At 30.1% G+C, this 17,549-nt stretch overlaps 1 protein-coding gene across 9 annotated transcripts in view; it reads right to left on the bottom strand.

The window, feature by feature from the left end:
- LOC145277918 (ubiquitin carboxyl-terminal hydrolase 25-like) overlaps nucleotides 1-17,549 on the bottom strand; it is a 148,272-nt gene that overhangs the window by 65,025 nt on the left and 65,698 nt on the right. For all 9 annotated transcript variants that reach the window (XM_080129983.1, XM_080129977.1, XM_080129980.1 and 6 more), the window contains 4 exons: nucleotides 14,739-14,820; nucleotides 9,159-9,312; nucleotides 3,610-3,775; nucleotides 866-952 (listed from right to left, as the gene is read on the bottom strand). In XM_080129983.1, coding sequence (XP_079986109.1) covers nucleotides 866-952; nucleotides 3,610-3,775; nucleotides 9,159-9,202 — 297 coding nt within the window. In that variant the 5' untranslated portion in view covers nucleotides 9,203-9,312; nucleotides 14,739-14,820. The remainder of the gene's footprint in view (nucleotides 1-865; nucleotides 953-3,609; nucleotides 3,776-9,158; nucleotides 9,313-14,738; nucleotides 14,821-17,549) is intronic.

Here is a 17,549-nt window from a genome sequence, read left to right as displayed (position 1 = left end):
TAACTTCACTTTCTACTAAAATTAATGACAATTTGTTTTTGTAATTAAATTCTTAAAATTACATAAAACTAAGAACTTGAAATGTTATAAAAAATAGTCAACTTTTAAGCTATTCCCATGTTTACATAGAAAACAATCATCAAATATTTGTGCTGCGGTAATTATTTCGAATAAGAGAATTGTAAAAATTGGAACTGTTGTCGGAATCAGAAAAAAAATTTAGATTTTTCCATGCAAAAAAGATTTTTTTTTAAAAAAAGATTGTTTTTATTTACAACTTAATTTTCCAATCCTGATACTAACGATAAAATGATAATTATGGATTTAAAAACTACCAGTAACAATAAAATCTATGGATCACTAACACCCAAAAGTGTACGCCTTACATTTGTGAAAATACATGCACATTGGTTTTTATGGTAATCTGAAAATAAAAACCAACAGCTTTATAAGTAAATATTTAGATGTTTAAAAAAAAAAAAAAAAAAAAAAAAAATGGAATTGGTAATTATATCAGAATCAGGAAAAATATTGGAATCATCCCATCACTAGAAAATACTATTATTTGAACTACTAGTCTCATCTTGATGAACATATATATAACATTTTGACCAATACAACCTACAAATGCCTCTTTTCAAACTTGGGAACCGTCTAGTCAAATCCTGAAACCCCCTACAGAATTGCAAACTGATTCCTTTACAAAGATTTCCAAGTTCATAAAAAAAGACGTACCTGGAAAATGTCAGGTCATATCAGCCAAAACATGGATATATAGCAACCAAGATGAGAATGGTAGTACTAATAATTCAAATTATCGATTGTCAAAAAAAAAAAAAAAAAAATTCTGAAATAAAATACTCACTGTTGAGTTGGAAGCACCTAAATCGTATCTGGGCTGGGGTTGAAAGTTGAGTAACAAATGTCTAAATCTGTTTACATGGAATAAAGACTGAAAAAAGAAAAATTGTATAATCATTTCATAGTAAATCATTAAAATGATTTTTTATAAAAGATATAAAGGTTTACAAATCATATATATATATATATATATATATCTCATTCAAACATTACCATGTTTGAATGAGATATATATATATATATATATATATATATATATATATATATATGATTTGTAAACCTTTATATCTTTTATAAAAAATCATTTTAATGATTTTTATAAAAGATATAAAGGTTTACAAATCATATATATATATATATATATATATATATATATATATATATCTCATTCAAACATGGTAATGTTTGAATGAGATATATATATATATATGAATATATATATAATGTTTGAATGAGATATATATATATATATCTTTTATAAAAAATCATTAAAATGATTTTTTATAAAAGATATAAAGGTTTACAAATCATATATATATATATATATATATATGAATATATATATAATGTTTGAATGAGATATATATATATATATCTTTTATAAAAAATCATTAAAATAATTTTTTATAAAAGATATAAAGGTTTACAAATCATATATATATATATATATATATATATATATATATATATAATGTTTGAATGAGATATATATATATATATATCTTTTATAAAAAATCATTAAAATGATTTTTTATAAAAGATATAAAGGTTTACAAATCATATATATATATATATATATATATATATATATATATATATATATAATGTTTGAATGAGATATATATATATATATATCTTTTATAAAAAATCATTAAAATGATTTTTTATAAAAGATATAAAGGTTTACAAATCATATATATATATATATATATATATATATATATATATATATATATATATATATATATATCTCATTCAAACATGGTAATGTTTGAATGAGATATATATATATATATATGAATATATATATAATGTTTGAATGAGATATATATATATATATATCTTTTATAAAAAATCATTAAAATGATTTTTTATAAAAGATATAAAGGTTTACAAATCATATATATATATATATATATATATATATCATTCAAACATGGTAATGTTTGAATGAGATATATATATATATATATATGAATATATATATAATGTTTGAATGAGATATATATATATATATCTTTTATAAAAAATCATTAAAATGATTTTTTATAAAAGATATAAAGGTTTACAAATCATATATATATATATATATATATATATATATATATATATATATATATATATATATATATATATATCTCATTCAAACATGGTAATGTTTGAATATATGGTTATGTGGCAGTTTTAGAACTGCTTTAAAGCTTCACCGCTCATTCTTTTTACAAACAAACTTCAAACAATTGTTACACCTTCTCAGCTATATTGTGAAAGTTTTTTTTTTTTCGATTTTTATTCAGTAAAACAAAAGTTATGATGAATTTATTGGTGTTCAAAATCGTAAAAATTCGTAACGAGGTGAGTGATGTTTTTTATGACTGGTTTACATAGCAACCATGTCGCTTCAGTCGCTGTCGCGAAAAGAGAAGTAACAAGTGAAACAGAGAGAATGAAAGCAGACGAGTGCCGCACATTGTTTTACATATGTGTATGTTATGTTTATGGGGGCAAAAAAAATAAGATTGAATTTAAACAAAGAACAAGTGAATTTACTGGAAGCCTGGAAAAATCATGGATTACAATAGAAAAATGCGAGCATGAAAAGTAATATGGTTAAGCTTAAACATGGAAAAGAAAAGGGACAAGATATTCTAGTAAAAAATATACAAATTTATAATTTAAAATATTGCAGCATTAAGAATTTTATTCTTAAATTTAATGTAGCATTATATAATCAATTAATGCTGCAATATTTTAAGATAAATTTGTATATTTTTTACTAGAATATATATATATATATATATATATTTCCAGAATTTTTATTTTTAAATTAAAAAAAAAAATATGAGGTTTTATTATACAAATTCCTATTAATCACAAATAATTTTCTTTATAAAAATAAAACTACTTGATCAATTTTTGTAATTATTAGAATATTTTAGTTTTTTCATGGGTATATATATCATAGATTTTTCTTTATTCCGAGGGGAATTCTGGACAAAAACCAAAAAATCTGTTGTCGGTTTGCCTGTCTTTCCTTTTCTTCCATTCCAATTTTATCATTCATTTGCAACATTCAGAGTTTGGACAGCAAACCGATACAGTCAATCTCTGATCTTCCTAAAGTTCAACCCTTGCTCACAACAGGGGAGTTGGTAATAATGTGATAGTGTCTTAAACAGGGAAGACAATGGAAATTATCTCAAACCTTTACATTATCTTCTATATGCTGAATATCTTTGTGTTCACACTTCTAAATGGGAACAGAACCCTCTTAAAACTTGAAACACTTGTGTCCGATTTTCATGAAATTTAAAACATATGTACAAGACACTAATACTGAGAGTTTTCCAACATTTCAGCGTCTTCCAAATGTATTAAGGGGTGAAACAAGAGTAGTAAAAATAAACATATGATGTTTTGAACATAATTAAAAAGTATCTAGTAGTGATCCTCATTTAATTCCGAGCAACGCCGGGTTTTTCAGAGAGTAAATATATGAAATAAAGAACCAAAGTTTTGTTGACTTACTTGTATTAATGCACTAAACCAACATGTGTTTCCAACATTTTTCAAACCCACTGGACACCAATCTTCTCGTTTACGTAAATACGGATTCAAGGGATCCACAAACCACAGATCATTTCGTTTCCGTTTAGTTCCAGGTTTAGTTTCAGCCAAACTGGCTTCAAGAACTCTAAGAAATAAAAAAAGTAAATATTTCTATTCTGATACTGAATCAAAAGTCTGAAAATGTAATGATAGCAATTAAAAATCTCTTAATACAATTTTAACCAAATACCAAAATAATACAAAATATAAATCAATGTGTAATTATTGAAATTGACGCAAGAAAAATAAACACACAAATTTTATTAATATAGAATTTAAAAAGAGGAACAAAGACGAAAATGACAACGACAGAAAAGCGAAAATGACAGAAAGAACTGGTGCTTCTGTTATAACAGCAAAATTTGAAATATTGAATTTTAAGTAAAATCAATATCTACTTAATTATTAAAAATTACAAAAAATGGTAAGGTAGAAAATTAATTATTAATGAAAATAGTTTTCGAAGACAATTACTAAAAGTTGAGTTTTGCTAAGATTTTCAAAGTTTCCAGAAAACATTTAACTGCCTTGTTACAATTTAACCTCTCTGGTTTCTTTTTTCTTTAACAAAACTCAACTTTTGAAAATTGTCTTCAATAACTATTTTCATTAATAATTAATTTTCTACTTTATCATTTTTCGTAATTTTTATGCTCATTACTGCGACATACATGATAATTAAGTAGATACCATTAGTTTCACTAGATTTTGAATTTTGCTATTTAAATGAAGTGCTGACAATCCAAAAATATTGTAAATCAAAAACATAAATTTATCAAGTAATATTTTTATAAACAACATCATTTGTAAGTAATTAATGGGAATTTCTAAGTACTACGATGAGGTACAAGGCTGATTCAAAACCATTTCTGAATAGCTAGTTTAAGGTGGAGATGAATTTAAATAGTAATGCTCACCGACCAAAAAAGGAAAACGCTTCAGATATTTCAAGATGTCAAGGTAGTTTTATTAAAATAGCCATATTTAAAAAAAAAACACTTCAAGTCCTGAAAAATCCCACCATTTGTTAAGAAATGAATATCCTTTCACATGCTTTAATGTATAACAATCTATGATATATTTGAAGAGATTTTAGAAAAGTAATGATACAAATGTTAATGCTATGAAAATAGCTATTTTTTTTAACCCCCACAGTAATTAGAAGCTCAGTACCGATTGCCTATGAGAAAATTGTCATGAAATTTAGAAAACAACCAGAAAAAATATAAATCTCACTTGTTGAATTTTAAAATAAACTGGTCCATTTGCTAGTGTTTTGTTGTTTTAATTATAAAACTTCAACGTGACACGTTTCGAACAATTTTTCTAAATATTTTTCATATCCCAAGTACTAAGTAAATTAATGCTTTTTATTATTTGTATGTGTTAAATGACAATTGTTTTTTTTTTTTTTACTCTTTTGATTACCATCCTTTTTTAATTAGCTTCTCCTCCATAATTTCAAACACTTTTCAGCAAAAGTAAACAATTTGACTAGTAACATTAATAATCAGAAGGAACAGCAGCAAAAGAATGTTTTTCCTACCCTAGGACGGGTATTACACAACATATGTAGGGAATAATTGTACCTTCCCTAGGACAAGAAATTTACAGCACGTATGTGGAAAGAAAATGTCCTTACTTAGGGCAGGTAATGTACAACACATATTTAAAATAATTTTCTGTTGTGCTAAACTTTCTGTATGTCACAGGTAAGAGTTTGTTTTTACATCAGAGTGCTATAGTGAAGAAGCACCAGATTTTATATAAATTTCATATTACTCAAATATATTACATGACTTTTGATTTTGATAACTTATGTACATCACAGATAAGAATTTCTTAGTTTTTCATATGGGTACTTCACTGTACAAGTACCTTATTTCCTAGGTAGGATACTATACAAGTACTTTTTTACTAATTTAAAAATGAAAGACCTCGATTTACTGTTGTGCTACATTTTCTGTGCATCTAGACTAAGAATTTGTTTATTTTTTTCATTTGGGTGCTATGATGAATAAGCACCTTATTTCTCATTTTAAAGTCATGCTACTTGAATATATAACATGATTTTCAGTTTTTAATAACTTTTATGCACGTCACAGGTAGGATTTTTGTTTTTTCATATGAGTACTATACTGCACAAGTATCTTATTTCTTAGGATAATGTACAAGTATCTTTTTCTAATTTAAAAATGAAAGAACTTGATACGTTTATGTAATTTTCTGTTGGGCTAAATTTTCTGTACGTCAGGAGTAAGAATTTGTTTTTTTCTGGGTGCTGTAGTGAAGAAGCACCATATTTCTCATATGCAAGTAATACTACTCGAATATTAAACATGATTTTCGGTTTTATTAACTTTTATGTATGTCACAGGTAAGATTTTCTTTGTTTTTTTTTACAAGTACTATATTGCACAAGTACCTTATTACTTTGATTGAATTTCTTGTACACATAAATACATTAAAAAGTGATCATTGTATGTGATTTTTGGAATATAACATCTATACAAATATACAAACATATACAGGGTGGTCGCTAGAAGAGCGGGAAATTTGAAGGTCAGTTTAGATCATGAATAAAATGCGTGATTGCTATTGTTTGATTGGTGCCGTGTGAGTGTTGTAAAAATAAATCGTTTGATGCCGCAGTGAAGTGCACGAACAACATTTTGAGTATCTATGAGTATAATATAACATTTGTCTTTGAAAAACTTTCTAAAAATTCTTTGTAAAAATAAATCGTCGTTTGACAAATTTCCTGCTTTTCTAGCGACTACCCTGTATAATACATAAAATGCCATTACTTGATCTATTTACGTGATTTTTGGAATGTAAAAAATAAGCCGATATCATATTTTGAATATGATATTCTTGTACTTTTTTAAATAAAAGTGTTCTTGTTTATTTGTTACTGCTCACGTGATTACGTGTCTTTTTAAAACATTTACATAACTTTTTTATATTTATATATCTGTTTAAGCTTTTTTTGTCGGTGTACTAGAAGGAATTCATTTGATTACAACCCTTTCTGCGTGTTCTTTACATTACAATAGTACCACCCTGAATCCGACGGCGCAATACTACACTGTTCAATACTGTAAAACTGAAACGAAGCTGTTCTGCTTTAAAAGGGCACCATTTTCTTCTTCATATTTATATCGATTCTTTGCTTTAAAAAACTAAAGTAATTACGTGTTTACTTTTTTAATATCCCATTTTGCTGTTTCGGATTATTTTACTAAAGTAAGTAAAGCTTCATTATTTTTCAAAACTGTGTTCTTGTGTATTTATTACATAACATTTAAAAATCAAGAATATTGGAATGTATAAAAAAAAAATTAGAAAAATGGAAATGATGGAGCAAGAAACTGCAACACTTGTGTTAGTAATCGATCGCGCTATCCAGTGCACCAGAGGGACAAACTGTTAACCATCTTTATGAAATCCCTAAATAAATATATCTCTCTTTTACACGATGTACGCATGCACAGAATGACGCCATTGTGCTACGCTCATCAAGGTGTCATTTCTTTCAAGTTTGAATCCTGTTTTGAACCCTTAGCAATAGTTTTAAACTAGTAAATACCTTTAATAAAATTCTGCACCCAAAATGTAATCTTTTGAGGTAATCACACCATCAAGCGACCATCAGTCTAAGAGGAGATACAATTTGAAAAAACGGAGACAGACACACATACAGTGAGATTTATATATATTAAATTAAAAAAAAGTATCTAAATCTAGGTTCGAATAACAAGCTCACTTCCTCCTTCAGGTGCATCTCGTCAGAATTTCAAATGGAATGTTTTATTTAATCCATGGGGGTAGTATGCTCAAGTTCCATCAGCCATGACTAGGTAGAAGTTTTTAAGTAAGTTGCGATATATATATATATATATATATATATTAGGTAAGTCGAAAAATTGAATTTTTATGCAATTTTTAAATTGTTTTATGCATTTATATTGTTACAGTGATCTTAATCTTTCTATTCCAGATGGCAATCGATAAAATTGAGTTGCGAGTTTTGATTTGTTACTGCTGGAAGCGAGGTCTCAACCAGCAGAACTGCAGAAGAGATTTGTGTTGCCGAAAGCGAAGGAAGAATTGCATTTGCAACGATCACAATGTGTTATAAGCGTTTCGATTCTGGCGACACGAGTCTTGAGGATAACCCCCATTTGAGACGGCCACTAAAGTTAGATGATGGAGACTTGCAAACAGGGTTGGACATTGCTCCTTCATCGAGCACCCGAGAATTGGCTGATGTGCTTGGAGTTGGCAAATCGACAATTCCCCGACACCTGAAATAACTTTAATTTGTTCATAAAAATCCGCACGAATATCTGCATGAACTCACCGAAGCACAAGCCAACAGAGACGAGTTAAAATTTGCCGTCAATTGCTCAGCAATCTATCAAATGAGTGTTTTTGGAAGCAAATTGTGACATCGGATGAGAAATGAGTCAATCTGGTCCCATATAATCGAGTAATGGGTTGGAAAAGTCTTGGAAAATGATTATCTTTATTTTGAGGATTTTTATTCTTTTTGTTATTACTTGGCAAGTAAAATTTCAATTTTTTTGCAAGTGTTTACAAACTTTTAGGATTATATATGCATATGATGGACTGTCAATTTCAATGTATGAGCTTCCGCCACAACAACTAAGTTGTTCGGAAATCCACACAGATGATTTGTTTATAGTGGCGAAGGCTTTGTGTAAAGCCACCCACATTTTTTGGTATTACTGCTAACCTTTGTCGGTGCAGACGACTGCCACGGGACAGAGTACACAGTAAACTGTAGGTTTTTACATCAGAGTTTCCTTCTAGATGCACGTCTTAACGAAGACTGGGGGTGCATCTCTTCCAGTAAATTAATGTGTCCCTAGATACTAACCTGGAAATTTCTATGACTCGGCACGGTACATCCAACACCTAGGCTTCTCAAATGGTCAACCATCTGGTACTGGCCAGGCTCAAAATTGCTTAACTTTGGTGATCTGGCGAAAACCGGTGTGTCAATGTGATTGTGCCGTATTGTAAACGGCATATATATACACATGAGAGAGAGAGAAATAAGTAGTAAAGAATGCACATCTAGAAACAATAATAGGCGTAAGGCTTCTAAAATTAATTCCAGAAGTATCCGCAATGTGAATAAAGTACTTGGTAAAATTCAATTGTAAATTACACTCTTCTGGAGGTTGAAGGTCCAATCCTCAGTGTGCACGACACTCAAAATACAATTGCAAATTACATAGGACTTCTACCCAATCAGAGCAGATGGAACGAGAACATGATACACCAGTGAATTAAATAAAGGATTTTTTAAAAATTCCATGCAGATTAAAATCCGACAAGATACACCTGAAGAAGGCCAACAGTTACACTGACTAAAATGCTGTGAAAATAACACTCCAGATGAGACTAGTAGTCCGAAGAATAAAAAAGGCATCTCTTACCGACTGATATCTTGTTCTTCTCGGGTCACTTGTCCTCCTAACATGCCGGTAGAGTCTTGCAAACTAGCAGCAATCGCTTTGCGTATATCTTCACTTTCACAATTCTCACTTGCCGCTGGCTGTTGAGGCTGTTTCTCATGTGTCAGATCTATTACTGAACAATTGAAAAGAAAATGGTGAGGAGTATTTGGTAAAAGAGTAAAAAGTCAAGGAGTTCATTTTAGTATTTCAAAAAAAGTAGGTAAATATGCAAAATACAGACCATGCTATTTTTTTTAGATATGAATTCACTAAGTAATTTAAGTATCTTTTGTTTATTAAATTAGGTGATATCATACAAAACAGTTTAAAAAAAACTAAATAAAAAAGCTTACCCCTGCCTATGTTAAGAAAGGATTTCTAAATAACGATCTTATTTCAACAGTTCGTATCCTGCACCAGAAGCTCTTTCTTCTACAACATGTTAGAATTTAAATGAAATGAACAGAGTAAAATCATGCAATGTATATTCCGTATGAGAATGTTAGTGTTTTGTATAATATTCTAGTATAATGGCTGGGTCATGCATTTTGCCATCAACAAGGAGAGTTTATCCATAAAATAATTGTCCTAGCTCCCCTACAGAGTTGGAATAAGCAAAGTGATGGACAACAAAAAAACCTGTCTGATGACCGTTAAAACTGACTTGTAACCCAACCTGAACATCTTTAACTACAGGGTTGCTACTACAGGGTGACTACAGATCATCCAATCGTTGCCTGGCTTGGTTGGCTTGCAAGAGAGACAATGGAACCAGTTCAAGCAACTCTAGATGAATGTTATTTCAAGTTGTAAGTATTGTAGTAAGTATCATTATTTCCTCTACTACTCCCTAGCAAACTACGAATGGTGATCTTCAAATCTAATGTCAACAAATATTTGTTGAGCTGTTCTCTTAAGTAATCAAATTTTGTTAACTACGCATTTTCAATGCCCCTGTAATATCATCCAACTGACAATTACATTAATCTTCATACTCAAAGGGCTTTTGGCCTTTGTAAACAGTAACTAAAAAAATAAGTAAATAAAAAAAACTAAATTGGCAGAATTTTTCACTTTCATACTTTGAATCAAAGCTCATAAGATCTTTTGGATGATTGTTTATAGGCCATGAATGATTTTTAATTTATTTTATCACTCATGTTGTGTATCCAACATGGACTCCAAAAATGAGGACATGGCAAGATAACACATTCGTATTTCTATGACAGAGCTATACAGAAAGTATACTCATTTAGGGAAGAGTCCTTGAGCACCACCCGCACTTCATTTTTGATATCCAAATTTATTAGATTGTCAAGTTCCTATCTTTTAAATTGATCAACTGTGTTTATCTCCCTATAACAATGTGAAGGTGTGATGCAAGGCTAGAAAAGTAAAATTTGAAAAGCCAGCAACCAATAGGAAAAGCACTCTGGTCTGCAAAAAAATAAAAATAAATAAATAAAATAAAGCCCAGATAGCTCCCATCGGCATTCCCTGGTAGAGGTGCCTTAGGCGATTAACAATAAACTAACCTCTTGAAAAGAGGGTGAGAAATCAAAGATTGAAACATTAGGAGGATGGACATACTAGAAATGTACAGGACAGGACCATATACCTTAGCCAACAGAGAAGAAGTCATCTCAACAACGGCTGAGAGTCTGGTGGCTTTGGGGCATTGACGGAAAACCCCCAGCTCAAATCGACTGACTAGATTTCAGACATCGATTTGGGAATATGAATTAGTGGTATCAATAATGGATTGGGAGTGGAGAGAAGCTCTTCGTTATAGGTGAAATGACAGGATTTGGCTTGGCCAGCTGACTCACAGAATCAAACCTCTCTAATTTCCTGTCTAACCCAAATAAAAGTCCAAGTGGAATGTTGTAGTCAATGGCCTTTTAGTTCCATAGTTGTCAGCTGTGAAGCCACCAGGATTCTGTCCTCGGACATCATGTATCACCACCCACAACCAAGATGTCCTGATGGGGGGGGGGCATGTGAGTATTATCCATCTACAGACCTTTTTAGGAAACAATTTACTAAAATGAATCCCCATCATTCATTGAAAAGTTTTGAAAATAATTTCAGTATTAATGATATCATCAACTTAACATGCTGGTATGCGTTAGACAACTTTTAGCAATTGATTACTAAACTAACCTATCTCTGGCCAGGTCAGTAGTTATCTATCTCTTCTTCATAGTTTTCTTGACGTTCTCCAGCCTCCTCAAGTGTTCTACATCTATAACCCTTCTTCAAATGTGACGACACCATTAAAGTCTGTTTCCCTACATACATTTCCCTGTACTGTACAGATTTACTCTTCCTCTAAGATTATCAGACCTAAGCATGTTTTTAAGACTCATATTGCATATCCATATTTTTTTCCATTTCATTTCTCTACATGCAACACATGTCCTCAACCCTCAGTGGCCACATTTCACTTCCATATATCATTACACTGCGTATACAAGACTGATAGCCTCTTTCCTTGCTTTGTAGATTAGTTGTTGCAATATTTTTGACATGTAGAGAACGTATGACCACAATGATTTGAACAATTATACTAATTTATAACCATGGGTGATAAGAGCAAACCAATCAGATGTCAGTATCGCTTTACAAAATACTAGATGTACCCGGCATTGCCTGGTATTAAACTTAACATTACATTCCTTAAATTAAAAAATTAAAAAAATGAAGTAAAGAAAATGAAAAAAAAAAAAAAAAAAAAAAAACTGGAAAGAAACAGACATGTGCATGCAAGTATGTTTTTTCTAAACAGTTCACTTCTCATAAGTAAAAAAAAACAAAACTCCAGCTGAGATCAAAAACAAAATCTAGACAATGAATCAAGTATGATAACCATTAGGCCAGTTTGCTACAGTCTAAAAAGTGTTTTCAAATCTATTTATTCTTAACATAAGGAAACTGCCATGTGAACAATTTGCACATGTGCAGTCATGAAATAGTTGACAAATACAGATAAAAATCCGATAACCCCCAAGTAACAATTTTTCAATTTTGATTGAATAAAAACCGATTAAAAAGTTTTCCTAATGTTTGAATACCTTACATACCAAATTTCAAGCCTAGAGATCAAAAATTTGTTGAATATATAGGTTGAGAGTTATTCTCTATCTTACATGTACAAACATTCTTTTATAGATATTCTTTCTGCATTCTTTCCTTCTGGACACGAAAAGACCATTATATTTCTGTTGATCATGATTGGATTAATTCTTTGAAAATCTGAATTTGTGCTACAATTTTTTTTTTGGCTTTGCACAACTACTTTTCTATTATGAAAAAAAGTTTTACACTCAAGATTAGTAATGGCAGAACTTCCTTGAACTTACCCGAAATATTTTCACATTTTAAACAAAATAAATTCAAATGAAACTAAACTAAACAAATTTCAGAATTAAAATATTGAAACAGTAGTGTTGGTTAGTACAGTGCCAAATATCGTAGGAGATGTCACCTTGAAAAGCTACCTGGTCAAGAAAAACACAGTTCTGAATTTGATTGTGATTATAGTTTGGAACAAAAACATATTTTGGCAATTGAAGAGTATATGTTGTTCAAGACTCAGCATTATTCCAAACTTATATCTCATAGATCCCACAAAAGATGCCTTGGAATTGCCACTGTCATTTGTGTAAACATGCGCTGCATGTTATACTGTGCATATGAATGACAGACATTGCAATGATAGATGCCTGGCCAATGAAAGAGGGCACAGACAACTAATAATATCTCTGGTCAGTGTCTGACCACCCAAGAGATTTTCTTTGTTTGAAGGAACTAATACCTCATTAAATGGGAAGGTTATGCTGGGATTGGCCATTGTGAAAAAAGTAACACCCAGGATACTCTGCAGATAAACCCTCTTGAATGGAAACCATTTAGTTCTTATATCTGGTATATCTCTCGAGTGGTCAATTTTGGGTGGCTGATTAGTGACCACTAACAAAAGACCAGAATTAGTCAGGGATGAAAAGATTTCTGGAGATGGGAAGGAGAGATGGTTAGCCAGCCTTTTGAAAGAAGATGGAGAGGAGTAGCAGCAAAGGTGGGAGTTGCAGTTGAACATTCGAAAGAGGTAATTGATTTTCCTGAGAACTGGGTAGTTGACCAAGTGTATTTCTCTGAGCAGGTTGGGTTATTTGGGGGTTCTTGGCTAAAGGGCTGTGTCAATGGGTCTTATGTGTTTCGATCTGGTCAGGCAAAACTCATCCTACAAGTCTGCCATTCAACCTTGAGGTGGTGGTTACCACTTGTAAAATTTAAACAAAAAAAAATAAAATAAATAAACATTATTATTTGTTTATAAACCGAGCTTGTAGTTTTTGCTTTGGATGGAAAATTTTTTTTTGTTGCAGGGCTGATAGGATGAGACAACTTTGGACTGCACAACAAGTGAGGTGATCACGTGCAGTGAGTGCACAAGGCCATGTTTGTAGTTTGTTAAACAAAAATCATAGTCTGGAGTCAATTTTTCCAAATGTAAAAATTACTCTTCTTGTTGACATAAAAAACATAATTCAAGTAATAAGAAAAACTGATAATCTGACATTGAATAGATATTTAATTAGGAAATACAATTAATAACACTTTGTATGTTCTTTCATGTCTCTCTCTCAGATATATATATATATATATATATATATATATATATATACACACACACACACACACACACACACACACACTAGCAGGGTGCTATATTTTGATTAATGCAGATTTCATATTTATCATTATATTGGAACCAATATATAGTAATGATTTAAAAAGTAAAGAAAAAAAAAAAGACTGACACACCACTATCGAGAATCAAAATGAAAAGATTTAGCTTACAATTTATTTTTGCCTTTGATGTTAATAACTGAGCTATGATGACATTTGCTGTAAGGCTGTAAGGCTAAAAATTAAAACATGAACCAATAGCTATTACATCATGCATGCATATTCATAATGCCTGCGTTTGACCTTCACCAGGCAAATTTCATTTTTTTTTTTTTTTTTCACATTTATACCAATTTTCCTGAGGCCAAAACCCAAATATAAAGTTTTGCATGGATTCAAATACCTTATATATGAAGTTTCATGTCTGTAGACCAAAATCTCTAGGAGTTTGGTAGGCAAAATTTTTTAAACAAAAATATCTATGTATACATAAACATATATGGTAAAAGTTTTGTGTTTACTATAAACTTTTTATGCAAATATTACGCAAGTATAAATCATATACAATATCTGCATTAATATAATTACATGTAATAGTTAACTAAAGATGATCATTCCATAAAAAAAAATGAAAAACTAATAGGGAATTAATTAAAATGAATATTTAAAAGAATATGCAAATTAATTTTAAGTTGTATTTTCTTTTAAAATAAATAGAAAAAAAGGGTTTTTAATATGAATATCAATACACACACAAAAAAAAATGAAATTTATAGGACTAAATAATATATTATATATTTTGATGGCCCAGTTACTTTTGACTCTCATATAGTACTTTAAAAAGGAATAAAGAAAAAAGGTATTTACCTTTTTGCTTATCTTTATTCAATGGTGGAGGTACATCATCACAGGTCTCTTTGGATACATTATGGGAAGGATTTGCAGAAACCTAAGAAAAAAAAAAAAAAGATTCAATTTCTCTTAATAAAATGAAGTCAAAAGTGGATTCATGTGTTATCAAGGTCAGAATTCGATAATTAAGGCAATTTTTTAACGATAAAAATGTGTATATGTTTAGTATTATTGATTGTACTCAATTGTAAGAACATCATGCCTAAAATAATCAAAACATTGCTACTAAACTGGTAATCAAAAACATCCCCTACTCTATAATAAAGACCAATGTGTATTTGTATATTTCTATATAAATGAACTTGCTGGACTTGCTAGCTTTCTATAGTAAGTATAGTAATATAGTTTGAAACAAACTTAAAATAAACATTTCATTCATAAACTCTTCACGGTTAAAATTCATACAAAAACCAGACAAGCAGAATCTATGTAGCTCTTGTCTAGAATTCCCCCTATATTAAAAAAAAAAAAAAAAATTTGTATGATGCACGTACCTGTGATAAAACATCACATTCCTAAAATTATGTAAATTAATCAAGTAGTTTTACTTTTATAAAAAATCATAAGCAATCAATGGAAATTCCTAGGCATTATAACATAAATCTTGCAAGTTTGAATTTGTTATTTTCCTCTGTGTGTGTGTGTGTGTGTGTGTGTGTGTGTGTGTGTGTGTGTGTGTGTGTTTTGCCTTCAAAATGGCAGACAAGACAGCTGCTCTTATGTTACTCATAAAATTTGATTTTTTATTTTATTTAAAAATAAAACTGCTTGATCCATTTACATAATTTTTGGAATATGATATTTTTCTTTCCTCATTAGTACATACATCATACAGATCTTTCTTTACGTTTTAATATAGGGGAAATCTTAGACAAGAACCATCTGCTATTTTTTAAGAATGGCTTGTTTGCTGTAAGTCTAAGGTATGGTTCTGGTCGGCTCTAGGCAGTATACTTTTGCCTTCTTCTCCTTTTGTGAAGAGATTAGTTTACTGCTAATCACCTGAGGTACCTCTACTGAGGAATGCTGACAGGGCTACACAGTAAATTTTTGTTCGGCTAGATTACTCTTCAACTGGGATGCTGGGTTCAAAATCCCACTTTCTGTCATGCTTTTACATCTTCCTGCCATATGAGAGAGCTAAAGTAATTCTTTTGTAACTTTGTAAACGCAAAACAAAATCCTTTTCATACATTCATATAGATAAGCATTATTTCAATACAAATTTATTCCTTTTAAATGCAACCGTAAAGAAAGGAATAGAAAGAAATCAATCTGTCTTTTTAGTAGCTATTTCGAAATAGACCGCAACTTGTTGAAAATCAAGTCGGTCCCCTTAAAGAAAAATATTTGAACATAAAATGCCAAATATTTATTTAGGAAATCAAACAATATTGAGACAGAACTAATTTTTGTATTAAAATTAGAGCAATCATTAAAAAAAAAATTAATTAATAAAATATGAATTCCAATATGAATATGCAAATTAGGTAACCTTGCAACTGATAAATATAAATCGTATATAAAAAAGGTGATGCATGTATTATATAAAGATGAATTTACTTGGAATGAGGAGATTTTGACTATTATTAGTGTGAAGAAATGAGCCAACTTTCGCATTATTTACTTCTATATTATTTCGTGTATCTGCATAAAATGTTATAAGGAGATATATATTATGTATAGATTTTCAATATTTACTTCAACAGTGCTCAATAAGCGAATAGAGCTAGGTAGTAAGTTTTGAAAATATATATACTTATAGTAATCAAGCAGCATAGAGGCTGCCACGTTTTACCTCCGTAGAGAATTGGCAGGCTAAAATGCAAAGAATTCATGTTACCTGGTGTTTTTTATATATATAAGTCACTGTGTGTCTGAAACGGCTGAGCCTATCTGTTGCAATTTAACACAAAGCTAATTTATGTCTGGCAGTGTTCTTGGATATGTTTTGTACAGAAATTCATCTGATCAGTATCAAAAATAGAAAACAATCCCATCTTAAAAATAGCTTTTCTCTTTTATAGATAAAAATGAATCATTTTTACAGCGGAATATTTTAAGTTAAAGGGAGATAATTATATCTTAGCAAATCATTTCTTAAAATAAACAGATTTATTATAATCTGGATATATAGCTTAGTGGTAGAGCATTCGACTACAGATCGAATTATCCCATGTTCAAGCCTGGGTGTACCTCATCATTTTATTTTTTCTTATTAAGGAGTTCAATTTACGATAAAAGAAGAGGTACCACTTAAAATTGCTGCAAATAATTTCGTTTGCATATTTTAAAACTAAATATTAATCAGAAGTGACTTTTCCAGGGCATTGTCAAGTCCAAATATCAGCTGACATGATATTGTAAACAAATATAGACGGAATTTGATGAATGACATTGTTATTATATTTTTATGAATTAGTCTACTGGGCAAATTATTCCTTATAACATAATCAATAGAGGATTGATTCTATAATTCATATGCAAGCTGCATAAATTAAAATGTTTAAGCGTATTGTATGACTGGGCAACGCCGGGCTGCTAGGTAGTATATAAGCTAACCAGACTAAACACCATATGTGTATGGAGTTTAGTTTAGCTAGCTTATTGGATAGTTTGCTATTGATTAGTGTTTCCATTAGTCAATGGCAGGGCTTCTCTTAAAAGATTCTGCTGACTTTTACTTCCACTTTGTTCTGTTTTGTCCACTCCTTTGTGAATGTGCCAAATTAATAGGCAAGTTTATTTTAGCATTTGTGTGCTTAC

The sequence above is a fragment of the Euprymna scolopes genome, chromosome 6 (genome assembly GCF_053919585.1).
Source record: "Euprymna scolopes isolate OS-2025 chromosome 6, ASM5391958v1, whole genome shotgun sequence".
NCBI classification, from domain to species: Eukaryota; Metazoa; Mollusca; class Cephalopoda; order Sepiida; family Sepiolidae; genus Euprymna; species Euprymna scolopes.
This window is presented reverse-complemented; position numbering and strand designations above follow the sequence as displayed.